Consider the following 23,153-nt stretch of genomic DNA (forward strand, 5'->3'; position numbering starts at 1 on the left):
CTTGCTAAAAATGGTACCTCTTCAGCAGAAAGCAATAGGAGATTGAGTACACAAGGATTACAATAGCACAGAACCCCCAGACATGAAGCTATCACATAAAAGGAATAAGGAAACCACAAAACTAAACCACAAAACTAATGTCACCACACTGGAGTAAGCAGGATCAGATCTGCACATCATCTCCTGTACTGGCTACACCGAGTAGCTGATTGGAGGAAAAGCTGTACCACTTTCCCTGACCCAACAGTGATAACACTATAGCAATGCTGGGCACTCTCTGGGTTCAGAGCCAGCCAAGAGCCCTGTGTTGGTACCTAACACAGAGCCCTGTTTCAGAACCTATAGCCTTAGAAGATCACAATTCAGGACAGCACACCACCAGTCTGGTAAACTAGCAAAATGGAATAGCGCAGGCCATCAGGCTGGTCCAAGTTCTCAAGCATGTGGAATTTCCTGCAACAGTTCTCAAATCTGACACTTCCTGGCAGAATGAAAGGAGTTTGTTTCCCTTTGCTTCCCAAGCTGAAACTTGGTATTGCCTTGCTTAGTACTCACAGAAAGAGCTCTCTCCCCACATCTCCTAAGGGGAACTCAAGCTCTCCCATATGGACCCAAGCTCCAGCAGTCTGTTAAGCAGATGCCTGTCTGGACATCAGCAATCATCAGTTACCAAAAATACTTCAAAGCTGTACCTTTCATTTGCATAGGAGACAAAACTAAATGAGCACTTGTCCCTCAGGTAAGGAATGGAATGCCATTTCTCTTCAAAAATCATGCTAGTGCCAGTGAAATAAATAGCTGCATACTAAGAATATCCAGGAAGAATGAAGTCTACATAGTAAGCTTACTGTCAGATAGCTTTTCAGGAATTTAAGGAATGCATGCTGCTATAGGAGAGAGACCTGTGAGACCTCCTATGTCCATTAGATGATCTGATCTGCACAGGCCACTTCAATGGAAGCAGACTGTGGTGGACACTGAACTCAGTAACAGAGCAGAAAACTCTTACTGATCCACTCGTTGAAGGAATGAATTTTTCTTTAGTCTGAAGACATCTCCCAGATGGCAACCCAGTAAGAGACAGACCTCAGAATTTGCTTACACATCTCTTGATGAAGCGAAAAACTCCTAAGACAGAAGATTTTTTGACACTGCCCTGTGCCCCATCCAGAGCCAGACTGTTTTGCAGATCACTGCCAGAGCCAGTTTAGCAGATGGTACCTCTAATGAAGGCTGCAGAGAGATCCAGACTACAAAACAGATCCCATCCCGTTTGCAATAAAACTCTCTGATGACCAAGAACAACAGCATGAAGAAAGATGACCAGCTAGTCAGCATATTTATTATCCTGATGAGCTAGGAACCCTTGGTGCTCAACTGCAATAATCCTTAATAAGATCAAAAGTTCCCTGCAGCTGAGTAAATTTCCTCAGCTGCTGCATAGCAGCAAACACAAAATGTAAAAACAAAGGCATTCTTGACTAAATTCTCCTTCCAATTTCTAGCAGCCAGCAGTTTAAATGTATTTACTGAAAAATAGATATTCTTTTAAAAAGAAACACTAAAGTTCAGGTCCCCATCTCAAACGAAGCAGATGCTTTCCCCCCACAGGCAATTGCATAGGGGAATAAAAATTAATTTTCTTCACACTTGGCAACATTTCTCAAAGATTAGGATGACCATGAAAATCTTCAGACTCTTGACTGGATCCAATATGAATCAGTGGACAACGTTACTGTAGTTTTAACCTTCTTTTCAGCAAAGATAACTAGCTTCTCTTACGCCTTGAGAGCGAGAAAGGCCATGTACAAGTCAGTGAGGGAGGCCTCTGGTCATTCTGGATGGTGTAAAGGATCCCCAGCTCCTCACCATAAATTCAGGCACCCTCCATGCCAGCAGCAGGCAGAGAATACACTCTCCATCAAACCAGAAATCAGATCAGAAAAATCAGGGAGCGATGGATCACTCCTGTTTGCTTTTGAAGAGGGTTGGAACAGGGAACCTGGAATACATGGTTCTCTCCCAATAAAGCCAGGAAGATGAAAAGAAATGGGAGTTACTTCAAATCATGCCTGCATGCAGCCACCTGTGATTACTATCACTGAAGTTAAGCTCTGTCAGCCCAGCACTGACAAACTATCTCCAAAGCTTACTAGTGCCCACTAAGGAAATGGGCAAGCTTAGTCACCAACCTCTCAATCTTTAAGGCAGACGCCTGCTCAAGCAGAAAAACAAAAGAGGACTTATTCTGGAAACGGATCATGATTTACGTATGAGAGAAGAAAAAGGCCAATGAACTACTTGAATTGCCCTGGGAAAGGAACAAAGTCCAAAATGGATAAAGTTGCATTGTTAAATACTAGAGAATCAGATTTCATTCTTTTCTACATCACCAAGCACTGAAAAAAGGGGGAACCATACAACAAAATGCTTTCATACATTTTATGGAAGTATACTACAAAAACCAAAGATTGCTTTATTTCCCAGGAAAATAAAAACCTAAAAGAGTTCCCAAAGTAAGTGACTAAGACTTTCTTAAGGAGGTGACACAGAAGATGACAGATACTCTCCTGAGCTTTGTCATAAATAAATATAAGGGAATCCAGTTCCTCAGTAGAAAAACTAAATCTCACCCATTCCCACACTGCTGTGAACAGCAAACAGAACTAACAGAGCAGGCAGATAACCATTTAAGCCAGGGGCCACACAGACCTCTGAGGCAGAACCTACCACTGTACAAGACCAGAAATTAATCCACAAGTATCTGCAGACACAAGAGGAGAAACCACACACAGAAAAGTTAAAAAGGCTGTAAAAGTGTTTCACTCTACAAAGCAAAACCACTGCCCAATTCCTGCTACCTTCTTTGTCCACACTTCATTATAATCAGTGCTTCCATTACCAGTTTCAGGATATAAACTAGCAAAAAAAATGTACCAAGTATGACTAGTACTTCTGCTTCCTCTAAAGAGAACTTTCTCAATTGCAACTTGTAAATTTCCAAAGTCTATGCAATTTTAATACAGCTCTTCTATAATTATATTAACTTCTCAGAAGACTTAATTACTGAGGTGACACTTACTAATAAACTAAATAAAGAAGGTGGAAAGCCTACACCCTACTTTGAGAAATGCCAAGGCAAAACCATTTTCACTTAGTATTAAAATAGCATCCACATATCACTACAGAATTAGGATAGGCATGAGATCCTGTTGATAGCTGGTGAAAACCAAAAAGTGAACAAACTACATCCCTGTGTCAAAGTCAGTTAAAAAAAATTCAGGAGAGGGAAAGGAGAAAGGTGTATAAGGCATGCAGGTAGGAAAAACATCATTACAGATATGGCAGTTTTCTTTTTAAAAAAGAAACATTTTTATCCTCTTAAACTGAGATTAGAAATGGAGTACTTCAATACACCGTGCCAAAATTAACTGCATCAACATTTGCAAACCTCTTCTAATATAAAAACTGAGCTTTTGAAAAGAAATATCTATATAAATTAACAATACATAAGAAAGAGAAATACCAACTTTGGCCCAAAATCAATGTCACCTTATAAAAGAAGTATTTTCCTTAAGAAATACATACAGAATCTCAACTTTATAAATATTTTTGCTTTCAAGTTCTAAACTACAAATAATTTACTATAAGAAGTAGCAGAATTCAAAAACATCTTGATGGGGAAGTTCATATATATATATATGTGTGTGTGTGTATATATATGCTATATTGTAAACATATGTGACATCCCCAAGAGCAGTTGTGCTTATGAATTAATGCTACACATTAATGTACACTTGTGGGAAATATTTAAAGAACTAAAATAAACCAAGTAAAACTATAAATAATACAATATTGTTTTTTAAACGTGAGATCATAAAGAAAAAGTCTGACACAGAGTAAGCAAAACAGGTGGTTATTGCACACATATACTTCTACTTCTATAAAAGTAAGATCTGATGATGAAAGTATTTTTACCTTGTTCTGAAATGCACAACTGCATTGCTGCCAGAGTACACGTAATATAAATGCAAACAAACTTAGCAGTTTTAAAAACAATACCCATGATGCTATGCACTGAGACAATACTCTGTAAATCAGTTTATTTCCCATGTAGTGGACAAATCCAGTCATTGTAACGATCTTTCTGCATGATGAATCCTAAAATCAAGCTGCTTATTTTCCCACAAGTCACTGTGAGAATAAGGGTCTTGCTATACTTCTTAAAGCTTTCAATTCAAAAGTTAATTCTAGAAATTTGGAACTGTAACATCAGTGTCTTTTGCCATTAATAACAACGACAACGCTACAAATGGCTAAAGAGCAGTTATTTGTAGAACAGTTCAACAGCCCAGTTACGGAAAAGAGTTTTAGTGCACTTTGCTCATTTTAGCCAACGTGCTACATTGCCCTTTTTGCATACAAAGTGGACTCACTGATTTCCACTGTAAGAAAGAATGACTTGGCAAGCAAAACACTGTGTCAGGCTGCCCTTTTTTTCCTTAGACATTTTAAGACAAAAACTTTGCAAGACATGACACAATTCTTTGCTTTTATTATTAAGTGAGGAAGTCTGATTTGTAACACTGCTAGTCAGAAATGCTTCAATGATGGAAGTCAATGCTGGATCAACCCAAGGCCTCATTTTACAACATTTGTCTACAGAGAAATTACAGTGACTTCCAACACACCCAATAAAAAATTCTCTGCTTCCTTCAGAGGTAAGTCCCATCATTCTTCCTGTAGCGAGCATGTTACTCAATAAATTACAGTTTTTGTTTCTGGACAAAATATCCCCAAATCTTCACAAGAACAAATGGGCCTCTACAGGTGTTAGAGAAGTCTTCACACATCATCATCATCTGATGTATCACTGCTGCTTGTCTCAGAATCCTCATTCTCCAGAGCAGGTTTGAAAGTGCTGTTTTTCCAGGGGCTAAATTTAAAATTACAGATGAGGCCATTTTTCAAAATGCCATTTTTCCGAAGGCCATTTTTTTGTAACTGAAATGGGAAAACATGACACATTTAGAGAAAGAAAGTGCCAAACACAATAATCTGTTGCAATTCAACAGTTTGCATCTTTACCACTGGGCTACACTGGATACACAGCTTTTCATATATGCACAGAAAGGAAAACTCCCCTGCGAGCCTTCACTTCTGGCCAGCCACCTGTATCCCAGTGTCTCCAGTTGTGCTGAACTCCTGCAGTGAGAGTTCACCCTGTTCTCCTTGCCCCAGAGATCCCTCCTCCCAAATGGTTTCTCCCTGCAATCCAGTCCCCTTTCCCACAGTGCTGCAAACATCTGTGCTAAGAAGGGCAAGAGGCAATAGGGAAGGAGTTCGGAAGAGATGTTATAGAGCGGAATGCGTATCTCAGCAATTGGAAAGTCAAAGACACTGAAGAGAAAAGAAACAGCTAATTCTGCAAAAAAAGAAATTAATTACGGCATTTTCAAGACCATGCAGAAGGTATGCACTAAGACAAGCACTTGAAAGTTTAATATTCCAAATGCTCAGTGTTTGTGGCTAGAAATGGCAATACAAATGTTCAGATTTAGCATCACACACTAGGCTCCTTCTCACTGACCCCACCAGGTATACGCAACATTTCTTATTTAAAAAAAAAAAAAAGTCTAGATTGCCTTTTCATACTTTGTTACTAGTAAATTAAATGTCCCTCAATTCCCAAAAAAGAAAATGCAGCTCTCAGAGTAGCAAGGAAACTACATAAAAACCTTGAAAGAAGACTCCTTCCTTAGGCTAAGCTGAGGAGCTTGACAGCCTGTGCACTTCTACCACCAATAGTTAAACTACTCAGAAGCACACCCTACCCCTTCCCTTGATACTTTGTGAATAGGCCTGAGCTACAGTCAGCATTGGTATCCTATTTTTTTGAAACAACTATACTTTCAAAAGCACAGTATCAAAATGGTAGTGGAACAGCAACATCCCTAATGATCAAAAATTACTTCAGATCCTCCTCAAAGGTAGGCATCTAGGGTAACCAACTACAGGTTTATAATGCAAAATTAACTTAGTCTTACCTGTTCACTAATGACTTGGAACTCCCTCATCTCATCCTCAGTTAGTGGAGCACACGTTTCATCATTTTCACTGTCTTCCTGCCAGCCCATCTCCTTTAACAACCTTTAAATTAAGGACAACATTAAGGAATTTGCTGCACAGTCAGACATCAAGCTCTGCCTACATACATGTCTAAAGACCTGTAATAAATGCATTGATCAATCAGCCTGTATTTTTTTTAAAAAAAAATCTTACATAAGTGTGAGTTCAAAGTCTTGTAAAAGGTATGTAAAGCATAGAAGCTGAGTCCTCAGGTCCCTCAAAGATTACCCTATCCTAACACTATATGTGGTGAATACTATACCTTCATTCTACAGCAAGTGATCTGTGTCAGATAGAACAGTATGAACGTATTTTCTTAACATAACTTATAAACTGTTAGTGAAGCAGCAATGTACTCCCCTGAGAACTGCATGAAGAGACAAAGACTTTGCAGGTTTTCCTGAATAACAAAGCAGAGCAAAGCACAAGGAATATTGGTGGTGTGTAGTGGTGCGAGAGTTGTTTTATTAAGTTCTTTTTGTAAGATTTGTAAGTTATTTTTGTAATGGTTCTGTCCACTGTACCTCCCTGTGTTCTGGAATGGTTTTCCCCCTTACAAGTTAGGTATATAACCAGATGTTTTATGCCAATCATTCCTCCCCTGCACCTGTCCCTGTCAATCCCCCCTCTCTCCTCTTGGTCGCCCTATCTGTCACTTCGAGACCCTTCCCTGGATTCTGGAAAAATCCAGGAGAGGCGCCGAGTGATAGGCTGGTGCCCGGGGAATCCCCTCCTTCCCTCTTGTGATTTGTTAATGGTTCAGAAGTTGACACCCGCTGTTACACCCCTGTGTTCCCTGGTTGGCTGACCCGTTGTCACCACCCCTGGATCCTCCCCCATTTATAAGTGGCTGTCAAGCTTTGATCTCTGCTCTCTCTGGGCAGCAGTGGTCTGAGACAGAGTTCTTTGCCAGACTCCCCTTAATAAACTACCTTCTACCCTGCCTAAAGAGAGTCGACTCTTTTTCCGTTGCCGCAGTCGCAACTCCATCAGGTCCACTCGCTGGTGTGGGGAACCAGGATCTCACCGGGAGGAGGTTACTCGCCCAGCCTGTAACCCCGACCGATCCACGCTGTCACAGTGCAGAACTGAGCTAGCCTGCGTGCCTGCCAGGCGTGAGGGGACACTGCCATAGTGGTGTCCCTTGATGGAAACCAATTCAGGATGCAATAGCCTCATGTGATTTCTTTTTCATACCACATGCTCTTGTCAACAGCTGCGTCAGGCTTCTTCACAATTGAGTCTCAGCCAACAGCACATGCCTGTATTTTAGCTCAAACAGCTAGGAGTGAATTTTGGGATAAGGGGAAGAAATGAAGACAAGAAAGACTCCTTTTGTAACTAAGCTTGAGATATACAAAGGTGCAATAATCAGCATGTTTTGGCTAGTTCCAAAAGAAGGATGGCAGTATCTGAGCAGGACAGAAGTGGTTTTACATTAGAAGATGCTGTGAGAACAGGGGTTACCTGAGGGTGAAGACACGGTGACATTTAACAATGAAGTTATTAAGTTTGCTTGCTGCATTTTTTTTGCAAAGAGGATTAGCACCTTCTTCAGTCAAGCCAAGTATCTTTTGACCTTAAACATTAAAGCAGACTAAAGCTATTTCACAAAAAAATAAAGTGGTTTCTAAAATGTATGCCAGAGCTGACACTTAAAAGCTAATAAACAGTGAATATATTAAAATAGGGAAGTAAGACAAACATACAGCTGATACCATATACGAAGCACTTCATTTAGGCAGACATCAGCAAAAAATGCCCTTCAATAAAACCCTCCCCACAAAGAACCCTATATCCCAGTACAATGGATGTGCACTGGGCAAATTTGCAGGTAACCAAAGCCACCAATGACTTTTTAGAATCGTAACAAAAGCCTGGAATTGCAGAAGAAGTAAAGCACTATGCTTAACAAAAAATCAGCAGGACAATAACAGAAATGGAAATTGTATCTCCTGTTGCATTCGGACCAAAATGGAAAGCATAACAGGAAGAAACAATCAAATCATCAGGATGCAGCCAAAATGTATGAAAATCATCCAAAACTCTAAGAGAATACATTGTACAGAAAAACACAATGCCAAATTCAGTTCGGTGACAGTTAGTTGAGTTTAAAAGTTTCACTGCAACCAAGCTTAGATATTAACACTGCATTCAGTGAAGTAAACAGTTATAGAGCTGCTGTTAACGTAAGTGAAATTTAGGGTAACGGCTAGCTAACTTTAAAGCAACATTCTATAATGTTAGCAGCACCACTGTCCCTTTAAATTGACACCATTCTAGAATGGTTAAAAGTGTGAATAACATAAAGAAAACTACTTTGGATTAGCAAACTTGATACCAAAGGATTGCTGCCTGTTGGAAACCGCCCCAGCAGGAAGGAAGCCCTTTTGTACCAAATGTTACTAGGTATGCAAAGTAAGCTGGGAGCTAAGATGGTGACCCAAAGTACAAATTACCACAAAAAGGCTAATCGTAACATCTGTCCATATGCATGCTGAACACACAGCCAGAGAGCTAGGGCAGCAAGGACACACAGCCTCTCTGGGATACCACAAAAGAAAGATATTTGCCCAGAAATCCTAACAAAGCTATTTAAAGTAATTTGAATTGAAAAACTGAGTTAGATTTGACTCTCATCTTCCAGTCAAAAAATCATAAGCCTCTAGTGCCAAAGATTTCACAGACTCCCAAAACAGCCTGAGTTGGAAGAGACCCACAAGGAATGCAGTATCCAACTCCTGGCCCTGAACAGAACAACCCCAAGAATCACACCCTATGACTGAGAATGCTGCCCAAACACTTCTTCAAACCTGTCAGGCTTGGTGTTATGATTGCTGCCTGGGAATCCTGTTCCAGCGCCCAACTATCCTCTGGATGAAGAACATTCCCATTCTGAGAGTTACAGATTTTCTCCCTACAATGTCAAGCAGCATTTTTGTAGCCCTCACATGTCCATGTGTGCTGATTTTGACTGATTGACATTTAGTGAGGAGGTAAGAAGCCAGCCACGGAAATTATTTTTTCTAAGAGGAGCTGCTAAGAGTCTCCTCTGTGCCTGACAAAACCAATCAGTGACTAGTTTTGAATACTGACACTTTGTTAAACCCCTAAGAAGTTGAGCACACTTCATGTTAAAAATCACACACACGTTAAAAATTGAACAAATCCCAGGAGAGCTCTTTTTCCTTCCTGCCTGGGAACAGCTAACAGGCCGGCTTGGGCCCCTGCTTGTGGCCAGGCCAGGCAGGCCCTGCCAAGGGGCCGGACCCTTCCTGGGGAGTCCACTGGGCCCCATCCCAGCTGGGCCGGGCTCCAGCGGCTATTAACATCCTCCTGCCGGGCCGGCTCTCCCCTGGCCTCCAGCGTGGGCCTGGCAGGGCCCTGAGATCCTAGCATAGCCCCCAGCGGGGCCTGAATCCTGCTTCGGCTACCGCCAACCATCTTGACCATCTACAGTCCCCAGGCAAGATATTAACTATTGCAGTGCATAGATGAAACTTGCAAGACATTGATTCTCTCTCAAGTGAGAGAAAAGGACAGAGTGAAGACATGTAGAGAAACAACATGAAGACACCAAGGTCAGTGAAGGAGGAGTCAAGCTCAAGATGGGAGGAGAATGAGAAGATGCCTTAGTCTTAGGCTGAAATTCTTTTGCAAGGCCATGGTGATGGACTTAATACACTAAAATATCCCTTTAATTCATGGAAACAGTATGGGGAGAGGGAGTGTTCAAATTGCAGACATGAGCAAAGGCATCTGTGTTGACGCAAGTAGATGTTGAAGTAGCTGTGATCTCATGAGAAGCTTGAACAGAGAGAGATATAAGAGAGATGAAAGACCCTCTGCCCCCCGGGAAGACAACCTCTGTTCCTAGAGATGAAGATGATCTCAGAGATAGATGAAGAGAACCTCTGCTTTTGAACAGCTCATCCTTAAAATAGTACCCCATGAGTCTGACATGGCCCATGAATGCAGCTGTAGGAAGGCTGCATGAGATGGGAGATTGCAAATGCAGATTTCTGGGCAGCTGCTATTTGTGAGAATTGAAGCGACAAGAGAATTGTTTTCTTGTGGAGAAGTCTCCATGACAAAGCAAAGGAGACTCCTCTCCCTAAGAGAACTCATGAAAGACTATTTTAGAGGTGATAAACTGACCTAAGTCCCAGGTTTTGTCTCTCTACATTGCCATAAAAAAAGAAAGAAAAGAAAAGAAAAGAAAAGAAAAGAAAAGAAAAGAAAAGAAAAGAAAAGAAAAGAAAAGAAAAGAAAAGAAAAGAAAAGAAAAGAAAAGAAAAGAAAAGAAAAGAAAAGAAAAGAAAAGAAAAGAAAAGAAAAGAAAAGAAAAGAAAAGAAAAGAAAAGAAAAGAAAAGAAAAGAAAAGAAAAGAAAAGAAAAGAAGGGGGAGGAGAAGTGTTCTGAAGGTTTTAGTCTTCTAAATATTTTTCCTTTTCTTGTAGTTTTGTTAATAAAGCTTTCTTTATACCCTTAAAAGTTTGAGCCTGCTTTGCTCTTCCCCTAATCCTGTCTCACAGAAGAAAAAGAGTAAATAATTCTAGTGGGGGCTCAACCCACCACCTTAGTTAGTGCATTAGCTGGGAAACAAAAATCTGGTGAACCAAAACCACTACACAAAATTGGTGTTTCTGCCTGATTTCAACCTGAAACTCCCACACCGTGGTATTCCAAGTCAATATCCAGCAAGTTGAAGTCCCCCATTAGAACAGCAGCAGTTTATTTAGAGGTGTTCCTTTGTTCCTTAAAGGACAGTCAGTGTCATCATCCTGGGTGGGTGGCCTACAGTGGACACCAACAATGACACCTGCTTTTTCTGTTTGCTCCATAATCCTTATCCAGGGCCTTCAACCATGCTGTCACCATCTGCAAGCTCCATATATTCCCCCCATCCATTAGATACAACACCACACCCCCACCTCTCCTGCCATCTGCACCTCCTGAGGAGCCTGCCATTAACCACAACACTGCAGTGACGGAACTCATCCCACCTGGTGTCACTTATGGCAGTGATGCTCCTACTCCAAGACCAGGCCAAGGCTTTCTGTTTCCAAAGCCAATAGCGGGGAAAAAAGGGAAAAGAGCAGGGTGCTTTGTATCCTTTACACTTATGAAAAATAAGAGGAAATTAAAGTTTCGTCTATAGGCACTACAAAATGAAGAGCTGTCCAGTCGAATATATAGACTGTATCGCCAAAAAAGGCAAAAAAAAAAAAAAAAACTGTCTATCACTGCAATTCTGGAGTTGACAGAAACCATTAGAATCTGAATCAGATTTCATGACTAGCTCATTTCCAGACTGGGTTCTAATTTTCCTGCAGCATCGTTCTCATATCTACCAACTGCTACTGTCACTGCTTTACTGAGATAATAGAATTGTTTCAATTCTTTTTGTGAAATTCCTTTCTCACCTTCCAGTGGACTGTCTTGTAATATCGCTAATAGTGTAAACAAGTCAGCAAAAATAATTAACTACCTTAATAATGATGAAAAGCTCACTGGAATTTTATATAAGCTGCAGCATTTAAAATATTAATAATACAAAAAGCAACTGAACACATCGTTCCTCCCAGACACCTAGACCAATATCAGAGGGATGCTATACGCCTTACTAAGAAATAAACTTTCTTTACTAAAAATTGGATGCAAGTCAGTACACAGGTCTAAGAAACAAAGTATATCTCGTTAAAGTTGTACATGTCTAAAAGATAAATTTGACATTACTCAAGAAACATTTTATGTGTTCTCAATTTTCAGATTCTGACTTCTGAACTAATAAGAATTTATGAACATCCTCAGTTTCCATGAAGGAACTCCCTTTATGTTACATTAAGTACATACCTATGCTCTGCCTCTAGTGAGCTTGAAAGAACATTTGCCTGAGGGAAAGCTGAAGACTGAATGATCTGCTGAGGTGTAATTGAAGCATTGCCATTCTCCTGCAGAATTTCATTTTCAAAGTTTCGGTTTATATCTCTCTCACGATGAGGACTGTTGCTGTTATGCAAGCTGAAGGATTCATCATCCTAAATACAAGAATAATTTTACTTTACAAAATGTGAAAGTGAGTTCCATCCACACGTAAATACCCAGAAGTGCTGCAATTCAGTGGTTTTGTTTAGTTTAAATAAAGTTTAAATGGAGAGACTCTGCGCTTCACAGGTAATTCTCTTCACCCTTTCGGCATTTGCAATACCTGCATACTAGACAATTCCTAAGATACGCTACTGATAAGTAATACAGAAAGCAACTCACATGCTTTTCCACATTTTTTTCTACAAAGTTTCACATATCTTAAAATTCAAACTTACTTCAGCTGTCCTTCATACTTACAAAAATAACAGGCTGTTGAATTTTTAATGTTCCTAATTAAATATCAGAGCTGTATGTGTCAGGAGAAGTCTGAAAGTATGAGTTCTCAAGTTTACTTAGTTTAAGGGACAGGTCATAACACCCATACCTCAAATAGCAAATTCTCTGCCATGAATTCAGAAATACTGCATACTTCTCTTTAAATTCAGACCAGTTCACTTACACACATGCACTCAACCCCAACTTCTCAGGCTGTAAATTATTAGCCATGAAATACAAACCAAGAAGAAAAATCATTTAGAAAGCAGATTGTTCAGGTTCACTCAAAGATTAAAACGTTTTTTGCCTATTAACACAAGGTATTTCTTTCTACTCTACTCATTCAGCAACCTGTAATTCTTATTTATGAATGAGACAAACAGCCTCAGAAGTCTTACCAACTGTAAAAATAAAGAAAAGTACAATCATTATCTATTTAACCCCTTTTCAATAACAAAATCCCTAAACTGGGCATATAACAGCATTACCCATAGCAGAAGGAAATCATGCAATCTTCTGCATCTGTAAGAAATCATACTTCACAGCACCGGTATAAGACCATCACTATTTCCCTCCCACTCACACACAGTCTGCTTTCAGAAATTTTAGAATAGTCAGCAAGATAATGTTAAGAACACATATCCCAGTAAACATATATTCAGCTGTCACATTATAAGCCTGAAGAATATGTCACATAATACAAAGAAAAATGTATAAATTTATTAAGCAACTCTAATATATAGGGCAAGACAGATTCTTCCAAATGTGATTCAGCTGCTGAGTACAATTTGCTTCATTATTTCATAATTCTGAATCTCTAGATTTTTCCTAAGATCTTTCTAATCCTAAATCAAAATCTTTGTATATTTCCTGAACACATGAACGAAGCCACCTCCAATATCCATCTCAGCTCACTCAGTAACAGAACACCTAATGAAAAGGTGTAGGCGTTTTTTAGCTCGCACATACAGCTAAGTTATACAGTCCCATTACAGCAAATTGCATTTTGTCTGAAATAGGAACAGGGTCAGAAAAGTCAATCTCAGTTCTATGAGCAATGTACACTAGCACTGTTTTTCTTTCTAAAATCTCAGAAGCCTAATATCTCTTCCTCAACATCACTTGCTTATCTGGTTGATTTGTACTTTATGGATATTTTTTAATTTCAATATGACATTTTAAACCACTCATTTACAGCAAACAGGCTTGTAATCACCTCATTCAGAATAATAAAATACTTATCTTCACTTGGACTATGTTGGTGGCTGGTAGCATTTGACACAAATATCCTCTAGTATCAATCAAGCACTGCATAAATCAATGCAGACTGAAAAAAACCTGATGCATATTATACACAGCCATTACAGGCTTTCAAGTTCTCAATTAGTAAAAACCAGTGGTTTATGCACATATTGAGCTATTGGTCCTATGATTAGACCAAGAACAGAGAACTTCTGGCTGCCTAAACGCTAATTAGAAAGGAAATGGTTTGAGAAGCAGAAACAACTTTTCTTTTGTTTTGTAGGATAACTAGAAGCCAAGGTATGAAACACTGTCCTCCACAAGTCTGTTGGGGCTAGGTGGGATTCACACAAGAGCAGGAGCTCACAGTTCACTGAGCCACTTTCCATCATTTAACCAGCAGTCCTGGATTACCAGAGAGGTCCCAGGCAACTGGAGGTTGGCAAATGGGAAACCCATTTGCAAAAAAGGGTTGAAAGGCGATTCCAAAGAACTACAGGCTTGTCACACTGGCTGTGGTACCAAGGAAAGTCATCAGCCAGATCACTCTGAGTGCCATCACACAGCACATGCAGGACAACCAGGGGATCAGGCCAGCCAGCATAGATTTGGGAAAGACAAGTCCTGCTTGGCCAACTGTCCTAGGGTAACTTTATGATGCTGGTATCCCCAATCATCTGTTCTGTTTGTGCTGTATATTGAGTCCTGTGCCTTTAAGACTGGTTCTAAGAGCAAGGAGAAGCGCAGAGTTTGTTTTGAGAAAATTGCCTGACTCCTCCACATTCTTCTGCAGATGGGGTGTTCGGTGGAAGCTTGGAGAGACTGCAGGACAGAGATCTTTCCTTGCTTTTAGTTAGTTTCAGCTAGCTGGGGCAGAGAAGTTCCCTGGACTGTTTTTTTTTCCTTTTCCTTGGAACTGTTTAAACCTGCTCTGGACTGAAAAAACCCAGGGGAGCACTGGGGGCTGCACCTGCGGCCCACCGGGGCCTGGACCTCGGCATTTTCCAGCAGCGCCGGAGAGACTGAGACTGAGGAGACGCTGAGAGAGAGCCGAGCTACACCCACGGCAAGGACTTTCTCAATTTGCCATCTCACTTCAGAAGGAGAGGTTTTATTGTTTCATATTATTCGTTCTTTATACTTGTATGCACTTCATTTGTTTAGTAAAATAGTTTTTTCCACTTTTCTCCAAAGAGGTTTTTTTTACTGGACCGGTTGGAGGGAGGGGCCACTTGGGTTTGCTTCCTTAGAGGAATCCTATACAGGGGTTTTCCCCCAAATTTGTCCCAAACCAGGACACCAACCTGATCTCCTTCCATGATGAGGTGACCTACTAAGTGGATGAAGGAAAGGTTGTGGATATTTTGTGCTTGAACTTCAATTAAGCCTTTCTCTGACACAGTTTCCCAGAGAACTGTCCAGCAGAAGCTGGTAGCCCATGGCTTGGACACATGCACTGTTCTCTGGGTAAAAACAGCCTGGATGGCTGAGCCCAGCATGGTGTGACTGGAATTATTTGGTGGTGGCTGGTCATAGGTGGGGTTCCCCTGGGCTCAGTAGTGGGGGCAGTTCCATTTAGTATCTTTATCAATTATGTTGATCAAGTGCACTCTCAGTCCATTTGCAGGCAAAACCAATTTGGGTGGGAGTGTTGGTCTGCTGGAGGGCAGGAAGGCTCTGCAGAGGGATCTGCCCAGGCTGGATCCACGGGCTGAGGCCGATGGTGTGAGGTTCAACAAGGCCCAGGGCCGGGTCCTGCCCTTGGGTCACAGCAGCCCCAGGCAGTGCCACAGGCTGGGACAGAGTGGCTGGAAAGGACCTGGGGGTGCTGGTGCCAGCAGCTGAACGTGAGCCAGGGTGTGCCCAGGGGGCCAAGAAGGGCAATGGCATCCTGGCCTGGATCAGCAATGGTGTGGCCAGCAGGAGCAGGGCAGGGATTGTCCCCCTGTGCTGGGCACTGGTGAGGCCACACCTCGAGTGCTGTGTCCAGGTCTGGGCCCTCAGTGCAAGAAAGACACTGAGGTGTGGAGTGAGTGCAGAGAAGGGCAACAGAGCTGGGGAAGGGTCTGGAGCACCAGTGCTGTGAGGAGCAGCTGAGGGAGCTGAGGGTGTTTAGCCTGGAAAAAGGAGACTCAGAGGAGATGCTATCACTCTCCACAACTGCCTGAAAGGAGGCTGTGGCCAGGTGGGGGCTGGCCAACACTGTGATAGGACAAAAGAAATGGCCACAAGGTGCATCAGGGAAAATTCAGGTTACACATCAGGAAGAGTAGTGAAGCACTGGAATGGGTTATCCAGGGAAGGGGCTAAGTTACCATCCCTGGAGTTATTTAAAAGACGTGTAGATGTGATACTTGAATACATGGTTTACTTGCAGACTTGACAGTATTGAGTTAATGGTTGGACTTGACTATCTCAAAGGTCTTTTCTAACATAAATTCATCTATGATTAGGTTAGTTTATTAAGACTATTTTATCCTCTTTATGTTATTAAAGACACAAGATAATGAACACGCACTATGTCATGAACATGCACTAACAGATACTGCAGAAAGACAAAAAGAAACTACAAAGCAGCACCGGAGAAAGAGGACACTTGCAACAATGCTTTTAAATTCAACAAAAGATAATTTCCTTTCCTCCATTTAGAGATCCAAGACCATTACTTAACAGCTGTTTACAGCAAAATAAAAAGCAGTTTATAGTTTGTCTGAAACCTACTGGATCTACAGTAAGTATGAGCAAAATTACCTTCTCTTGCCCATCATGATTCTCATCTTCATGTTCCTCTTTCACTCTATCTCTTTTCAAAGCTTTCAAAAATTCACTCTTCTTATCAGTCCGCATTCTTGTCAATTTTGTTAAACGAGGTTGACCAGATTTATCAACAGGGGATGAAGAATTTGACCGATTACACTAGTATAGGAAGTCAGAAAGAATGTTAGAAGTGTTTTCATTTATAAAAAATTTAAATAAAGACACAGGTATCTGTTGTTTCAGGTTTCACATATATTCACAGTCAAAAGCAGAGGGAAGATCTGTATTTTGGTAAATACAGTTTGTAGATGTAAACCCAGAGATGCAGGCTTACGGAGCACTGCTAATGAACAGTAAGCCTTCTGAAACATGTAATACCTTTAGCAGTTTTGAAGTCTAAATGTATCAGGATGTACTTCCTAATGTGGGTTTTTATTCCAAATCAAACCTACAAAGGAAACTGTGCCATACTTTAAGGCCAGTGATGTGCCTTCCATCTTTCTCACACATTAAGTTCCAAAAAAAAAAAAAATTCATTTAATACAATTTCGCATAAAATTTACTGACCATCCTCACTTAAATAAATTAAATGTTTTATAGATTTAACTACAGCCACTGCTTTACCTCTTTAACTGAATTTTGTGTTACAGCAAATGCCTTGACAGTTGATTTGAAAGGACTGAAATTGCCAACACCATATGCAGATTCAAGAGGAAACGCATTCCCAAGTTTATTTTCTTTTGCTTGGCTTTTCCACTGTGTGTGCTAGACAGAAATATAAACAGAGATGTAAAGAGTCATTAACTACAAAAGGATTCTGAAGAATCTTCAGAAAAATAATTAAGCAAAAGCAAATCATAACTGCAACCTTAATGTAGTGCAAACATCTGTTTTCTTGTGGAAAAGAGGCTGTTCAGGAGCAATTCATCTGCTCATAAATACTGTTCCCGCTGTTTATATAAAGACTAAAATTTCAAAACAATTAAGATCCTCATATTTGAGGTATTGAAAATGAAATATGGGACTTCAACTGCTGAAAGTATCATTTTAGATTCAAAATGTTACAGAGTTAAGAACTAGTCCATTATATGTTCTCAAGAGCACAGAAAAAATACTGAAACAAAAAAATAGAGATGAAGTCAGTGAGAAGAGCTCAATTGGTTAGAGCCTGGCACTAATGATGCCACAGCTGTGGATTTAAATTCTATATGGACCATTTACTTAAGAGTTGAACTGGATGATTCTTGTGGGTCCCTTCCAACTCAGAATATTCTGTGATTATGCACATAGAAAGTTGCATTTGGAAAGAGACCAGAGTGAAACTAACAGGTCATAGCATCATCTCTGTCTATAACTGAGACAAATTCTGAAGGTATTATTATGCCAACTATACCTCTCCACTATGTACCTAATTTCGTTCTGTTAAAATCATATACAAAAAAGGGACTGCTATTCCATAAGTTTAAAACCACCATTTTTACTCTCACTTGTACAGCTGTTGCACTTCTCAAAAGTGTTAGATGAGAAGCAAAGAGACTAAATTACAATATAAAAAGAAAAATGCAAGAAAGTTGCTTATATTAATTTTTGAGGTGTGTTGCATTTTGCAAGTGTTGGATACATGATAATCTAGGAACAGTATTCTCAGGAATGAAATAAGCACGTTCAGAATTACAGCATGACTTTTCTAGCCATGTTTTTCTTAACACTGGTATCCAATACTCACTTTTGTGGGTGGAGTGACAGGTTTGGGTACTAATCCTTTATAAACACTTGTGCCAGTGCCATTCCTTACTGGCTGTGAGTGAAGACTTCCCACTACTGGGAATCCAGATATCCGCAGTTCTTTCGTACTGCCTTTTTTAATAACCAGCATTCTCTGAGATCTAGGTTTAGGATTTAAAGGGTACTCTGAAAGAAAAAAAAAGAAGTATGTGTTATAGGTAAGTGTATGTGTATGTGCCTGTGTACACAATCTCACTAGTTTTTAATTCATAAGGTACTGTACAACCATATTCTCCAGAGCAAACAGGCAGAAATCAGGAACTTGTATCAGTATTAGTTCCACAAATAACATACTGTGCAAACCTGGAAAAACACGGGTTCCGTTCCATTTTCTACAATAATCATTTTAAAAATATTTCATTTGGCAATGCAGGAATTGCACTTTTGAAATAAAATACATCCTTTAAAGAAGCCTGCTACACAGTTCTGGAGACTGTTGCATAGCAATTCTAAAATCAAAATACTACTTGTTGTTGATAGTTACCCAAACTTCAAAAGAGATTATGGCTTTCATATTCCCTTTAAAGTTTCCTAAAGAATAATTAGTTATACATTTATTGACAGCTCAGTTTAGAGCTATGCACTGAAGTCCTATAAACATGAAACACAATGTGCACTACACCTTAGATCATAACAATGACCAGTTTCTCTCGCTCTATGCTTCAGATGGACATAACAAGACAAAATTTCCATGTTCATTGGAGCACAAATTAGGAGACACACAGTCAATTGTCAAGCTAAGAGAAACTGCCATTTAGCAGTGTTAAGGAACGTCTATTAAAAACAGTTCTGAAATTGTCAAAAAGTGGAAAAAGAAATAATTTTTGTACATGCATTACAACACTGAGTTAAGGGACTTTTCAAGGATTATGTTCTCTCTCTGCAAGCAATTCTACTTCACAGTCACTATACCCTCTGTTAAAAAAAAAAAAAAAATTCAAAAGCATTCATGACTTTTGCTTTAACAGGTAGATGCTACAAAATAGTAATCATAACTGAAAGCTCCATTCTCATTAAACCACATGACAAGATTTTTCAGAATACTCACAGGCTTCCATCACATAGACATAAACTAAAATGGAATCTAAGAGATGCCTACATTTTTAACTGATATTAGAAGGGATTCTAACAGTCCTCTGTCCTGAATATTGTTTCCTTCTAAAGGGAATAATTACAGCCTTAATTTCAGTTTTTCAATTACAAAACAAGACTCTTTTATTGAAAGATAGAGTATCACATGAAAGCTGCTAACAATACAAAATCAGAAAGATGGATATTACCATATTAAATAATATTTAATAATATTGTATTATATATATATAATTACCAAAATTATTTATGATGCTGCAAAGATTTACAGCAATTAGATATTTATATTGAGGGGTTTGCCTATATCTATTGTTACTTTAGCATGCAAAAAATATTGGTTAAGTATGAGAAAAAGAATCAGCAAATTAAAATACCTTTTAAATCTCAGTATTAGCATTAGTTTAAGTAGACAAGTAAAAGTTTTCATGTTTAATTATATTCTTAAAATAATGAGAAATGTTCTTATTTTGAGTACTTTCATTACTTTAAAACCCCTGCCATCTAAAGCTACCACCATCTTAAGGGGTAAATAATTGACTACATAAAGCCCATTAGAATTAGATTAGAAGTAATAGCCAAACATAACTAGCTGAGGATGACTACAGGTCCGCTCAATGCCCATGCTCAGGACTGTATTTGTCGTAAAAATAATACACAAACACAACCAACAGCATAAGACATTTGCTTCCAGAAAGAGACCTTAAATCTCTGAAGCTAACCTACTCTTCCAGCTCTCCCAGGTTTCTCTCCTCCCAGGCTGGAAATTCTTCCGACACATCTAATCAGTCAGAAGCATTCTTTTACAAAGCCTTCAGCTAGCAATCAACACCACTAATTTAGGTGACTAACCTTCATTGCACTTCCTCTTGAAAATAAAGGTGAAGATTTCTTTACATCTTTATAAAAAAAGATGTACACTTGTTCTGGGAAAGAATACTAGTTGTGGTTGCATCTACAGACTAGCTGACTGATACTTATATGAAAAGTGTTATCCTTTAACAAAAAGATACTTACATTGTAATAATATTGAAGTCTTCTCAGTCTCTACCTCTATAATTCTAAAATGAGGTTTGTGTTTCAAATAAAACAACTTCAGATCTCTGCTACATTTTTGCATTTAAAACCATCAAAAATACTCACCCCACACACCTGCAGCTAGAGATTTATTCTGGCTTGGTTCCCTCTCATATTCAGGGTTTAAAGATGGCTGAAAGAAAATTCTGTCATTATTAAAAAAGTAACTCTTGAATTGTGAGATGAATGAAATAAAGAACCACAATAACACCAGCAGCATGACCTCTGCTGACAAATTAAACACCTCCCCCATGAATCAAACAGGTCAATGCTCACTTCTTGTTTCTCTTCAACAAAACATCTCAGGCAGCAGTCAATGTCATTACATGAACTGCCCAGAGAAAGCAAAAAAAAAAAAGCTATGTATTTCTTCAAAAGAGCAAGATCACCCTTCCCTTTACATCCTAATCCTAGGTTGAACCATGGGATCTCAGAAGGCCACAGGCATGAAGATTACATTGTTACCATTTCAGCAATAAGGTAACTGTGTAAAATTTAATATAACCACATATCAAAGTAGACAGGAATCCAACTGTAGTTTCACTTAAATACACAAGTTAACAATAATAAAAATGTCGTGACAAAATCTTAATATAAAATGAGAAACAAGTTAATGGACAAACTACTAACACTCCCTTACCTATGGAAAATTCCTTATATGACAATCTGAAACCGGTGAAATCTCATTAAGTGACTTTTAATGGACAAAACTGTACTTGCAGACAAAATGGCACTTCTTAGATTGTAATTACAATTTACTTACAAAATCCTCAGCCTCAAACTGGTTGGATACTTCTTTGTCTTCCTTTTGCCGTGTTTCATTATCAAGTACACAGTTTTCATGCAGTCCCTGATCTTTTCCACAATGGAAGGTGCTGCTACGGGTACGGGAACCTCCACCATGGTACCCTCCACGATGATTTATATTTTCTGGACCATTTCTGCCTTGTGAACGCCAACCATTCCTCTCTTTTCGCCCAAAATGCCCTTGGATTTTTAAATTTTGAAGAAATTTAATTACAAACTATTTTAAAAGAACATTTTACTCCACAGAATTGTTAAAAAAGGTAAATCACAAACTCTATACACTGGGATAGAGTAGCATAGGAAACAAGTTTTCATTCACATAAGCAGTAGGGAAGAATCTTACAAAACACTGCCAGAGAGAGAAGATAGATAGCAAATGCTACAAGTCAACCTCTTTTTCTGGCTGCTCATTTATATGCTGTTCGCTAGAGTATTAACTTAACATTCTTATTCTACTCAAGAGAGAAGTACACCTGGAATCACATTACTTTAACTAACCCTTAGTGCTCACATCCTCTCCCAGATGTGTCTTTCCATTATCATTCTTTTACTGCAGAAAAAGAATTTAGCATAGATGAGCTATAATCATCAGACTTCCTTTTAGCTAGTGCTACAAAGAAATGATGCAAACATATTCACAGTGTTAGATAAATTATACCTCCATTTGGCCTTCCAGTGTTAGGATCAAACCCCTCTGAAGAATTGTGTCTTCTGCGATTTGCTTCACAACGATTCTCTGTCCATGAAAAATTTTCAGAATGTTTCTCAAAATTCAGCGACGACTGTAAAGAAGAAGAAGCAACATGAGATCTGATTAATAACAAAACTTAATCATCAGAACTGTAACATGCACGTTGTTCATGGTGTATAAAATTCATTCTTCAAAGAACTTTGAATGACAGACCATGAAGCAGTCATGACTGTGTCATGCATTCAGACCTGTGTCATCATCTCTCAGGCTAGCAAAGTGGAAGCTGCATCTTCCCCTCCACGACACCGAAACAGCCCTCAAGTCACATGTCTGTGACACAAGGCAAAAAGCGTCGACTTTGTTTTGGCAGCAAAACAGAGCACAAGCGACATATGTTGCAGTAGAAGAAAAAAAAATTGGAAGGCAGAAAACAAGTCTGAGATCTTAATCTAGATTTTCAGAGACTACATAGATGCATTCTATAGAAAGTAAGGAATCACTTCCACCAAGGCATCTATACCCAAATAAAGCCTAATTCATTAATCTTGTCATTGTAACTTTAAAAGGCAAATACAATTAGTTATGAAATACTAAAAAAATCTAGAATCAGAAGTGTCTAGATTCACAAAGATACTTCAAATTTTCAGCTTATAAACACACATTAGAGAAATTTTAAAGAAATAAATCTTTAATATATCAGTAGGAAGTAATAAACTAAAATCTTATCTTGAGAATAGCACTGAGAAATCAAACTACATCCTGCCTACCATTCATACCCAAAGGGATTAAACCAAAAAACATCTTGCCTTACACAACTCATGTCTACCTCATAACTCTTCTCTGGGTGTACCTTTAAAATTACTTCCTTTTCCCCACCTATTTCACAGAGGAAATCTCACTGTCTTGGTTTTGACAGACAGTTGTCTGCAAAGGAAAGCTAGAGCTTCCCTTGGAATGGAGAATGTAAACCCTCTTCCTTCCAAATTATTATAATTTTGCAATTAGGGGTGTTATACAAAATCAGTAGCCATTTTAATATAAAGTAATTTTATTTTGCCATTGTAAAAATAATAACAGTCTGAAATAGCCACAATAAAAGAAACAACCTCGATCCCAGGTTATCCAAGTTGGGTGAACATAGAGACGGTCACGAATGAACCAGTTCTCCCCCATTCACGATTGCCTAGATCCAGCAGTCAGGTTTTATAGAGAT

At 39.2% G+C, this 23,153-nt stretch overlaps 1 protein-coding gene across 3 annotated transcripts in view; it reads right to left on the reverse strand.

The window, feature by feature from the left end:
* Nucleotides 1–3,889: 3,889 nt before the first annotated feature.
* Nucleotides 3,890–23,153, reverse strand: part of GPBP1 (GC-rich promoter binding protein 1) — a 41,772-nt gene continuing 22,508 nt past the window's right edge. For 2 of the 3 annotated variants that reach the window (XM_040090874.2, XM_040090873.2), the window contains exons 5-13: nucleotides 21,908–22,031; nucleotides 21,206–21,429; nucleotides 20,509–20,575; nucleotides 18,221–18,405; nucleotides 17,119–17,259; nucleotides 16,489–16,653; nucleotides 11,986–12,170; nucleotides 6,048–6,150; nucleotides 3,890–5,004 (exon numbers count right to left, since the gene is read on the reverse strand). In XM_040090874.2, the coding sequence (XP_039946808.1) occupies nucleotides 4,846–5,004; nucleotides 6,048–6,150; nucleotides 11,986–12,170; nucleotides 16,489–16,653; nucleotides 17,119–17,259; nucleotides 18,221–18,405; nucleotides 20,509–20,575; nucleotides 21,206–21,429; nucleotides 21,908–22,031 (1,353 nt within the window). In that variant the 3' untranslated portion in view covers nucleotides 3,890–4,845. Of the gene's footprint in view, nucleotides 5,005–6,047; nucleotides 6,151–11,985; nucleotides 12,171–16,488; nucleotides 16,654–17,118; nucleotides 17,260–18,220; nucleotides 18,406–20,508; nucleotides 20,576–21,205; nucleotides 21,430–21,907; nucleotides 22,060–23,153 lie in introns of all 3 variants that reach the window. The other variant, XM_040090875.2, reaches the window with a different exon arrangement.

The sequence above is a fragment of the Hirundo rustica genome, chromosome Z (genome assembly GCF_015227805.2).
Source record: "Hirundo rustica isolate bHirRus1 chromosome Z, bHirRus1.pri.v3, whole genome shotgun sequence".
In the NCBI taxonomy this organism is placed as follows: domain Eukaryota; kingdom Metazoa; phylum Chordata; class Aves; order Passeriformes; family Hirundinidae; genus Hirundo; species Hirundo rustica.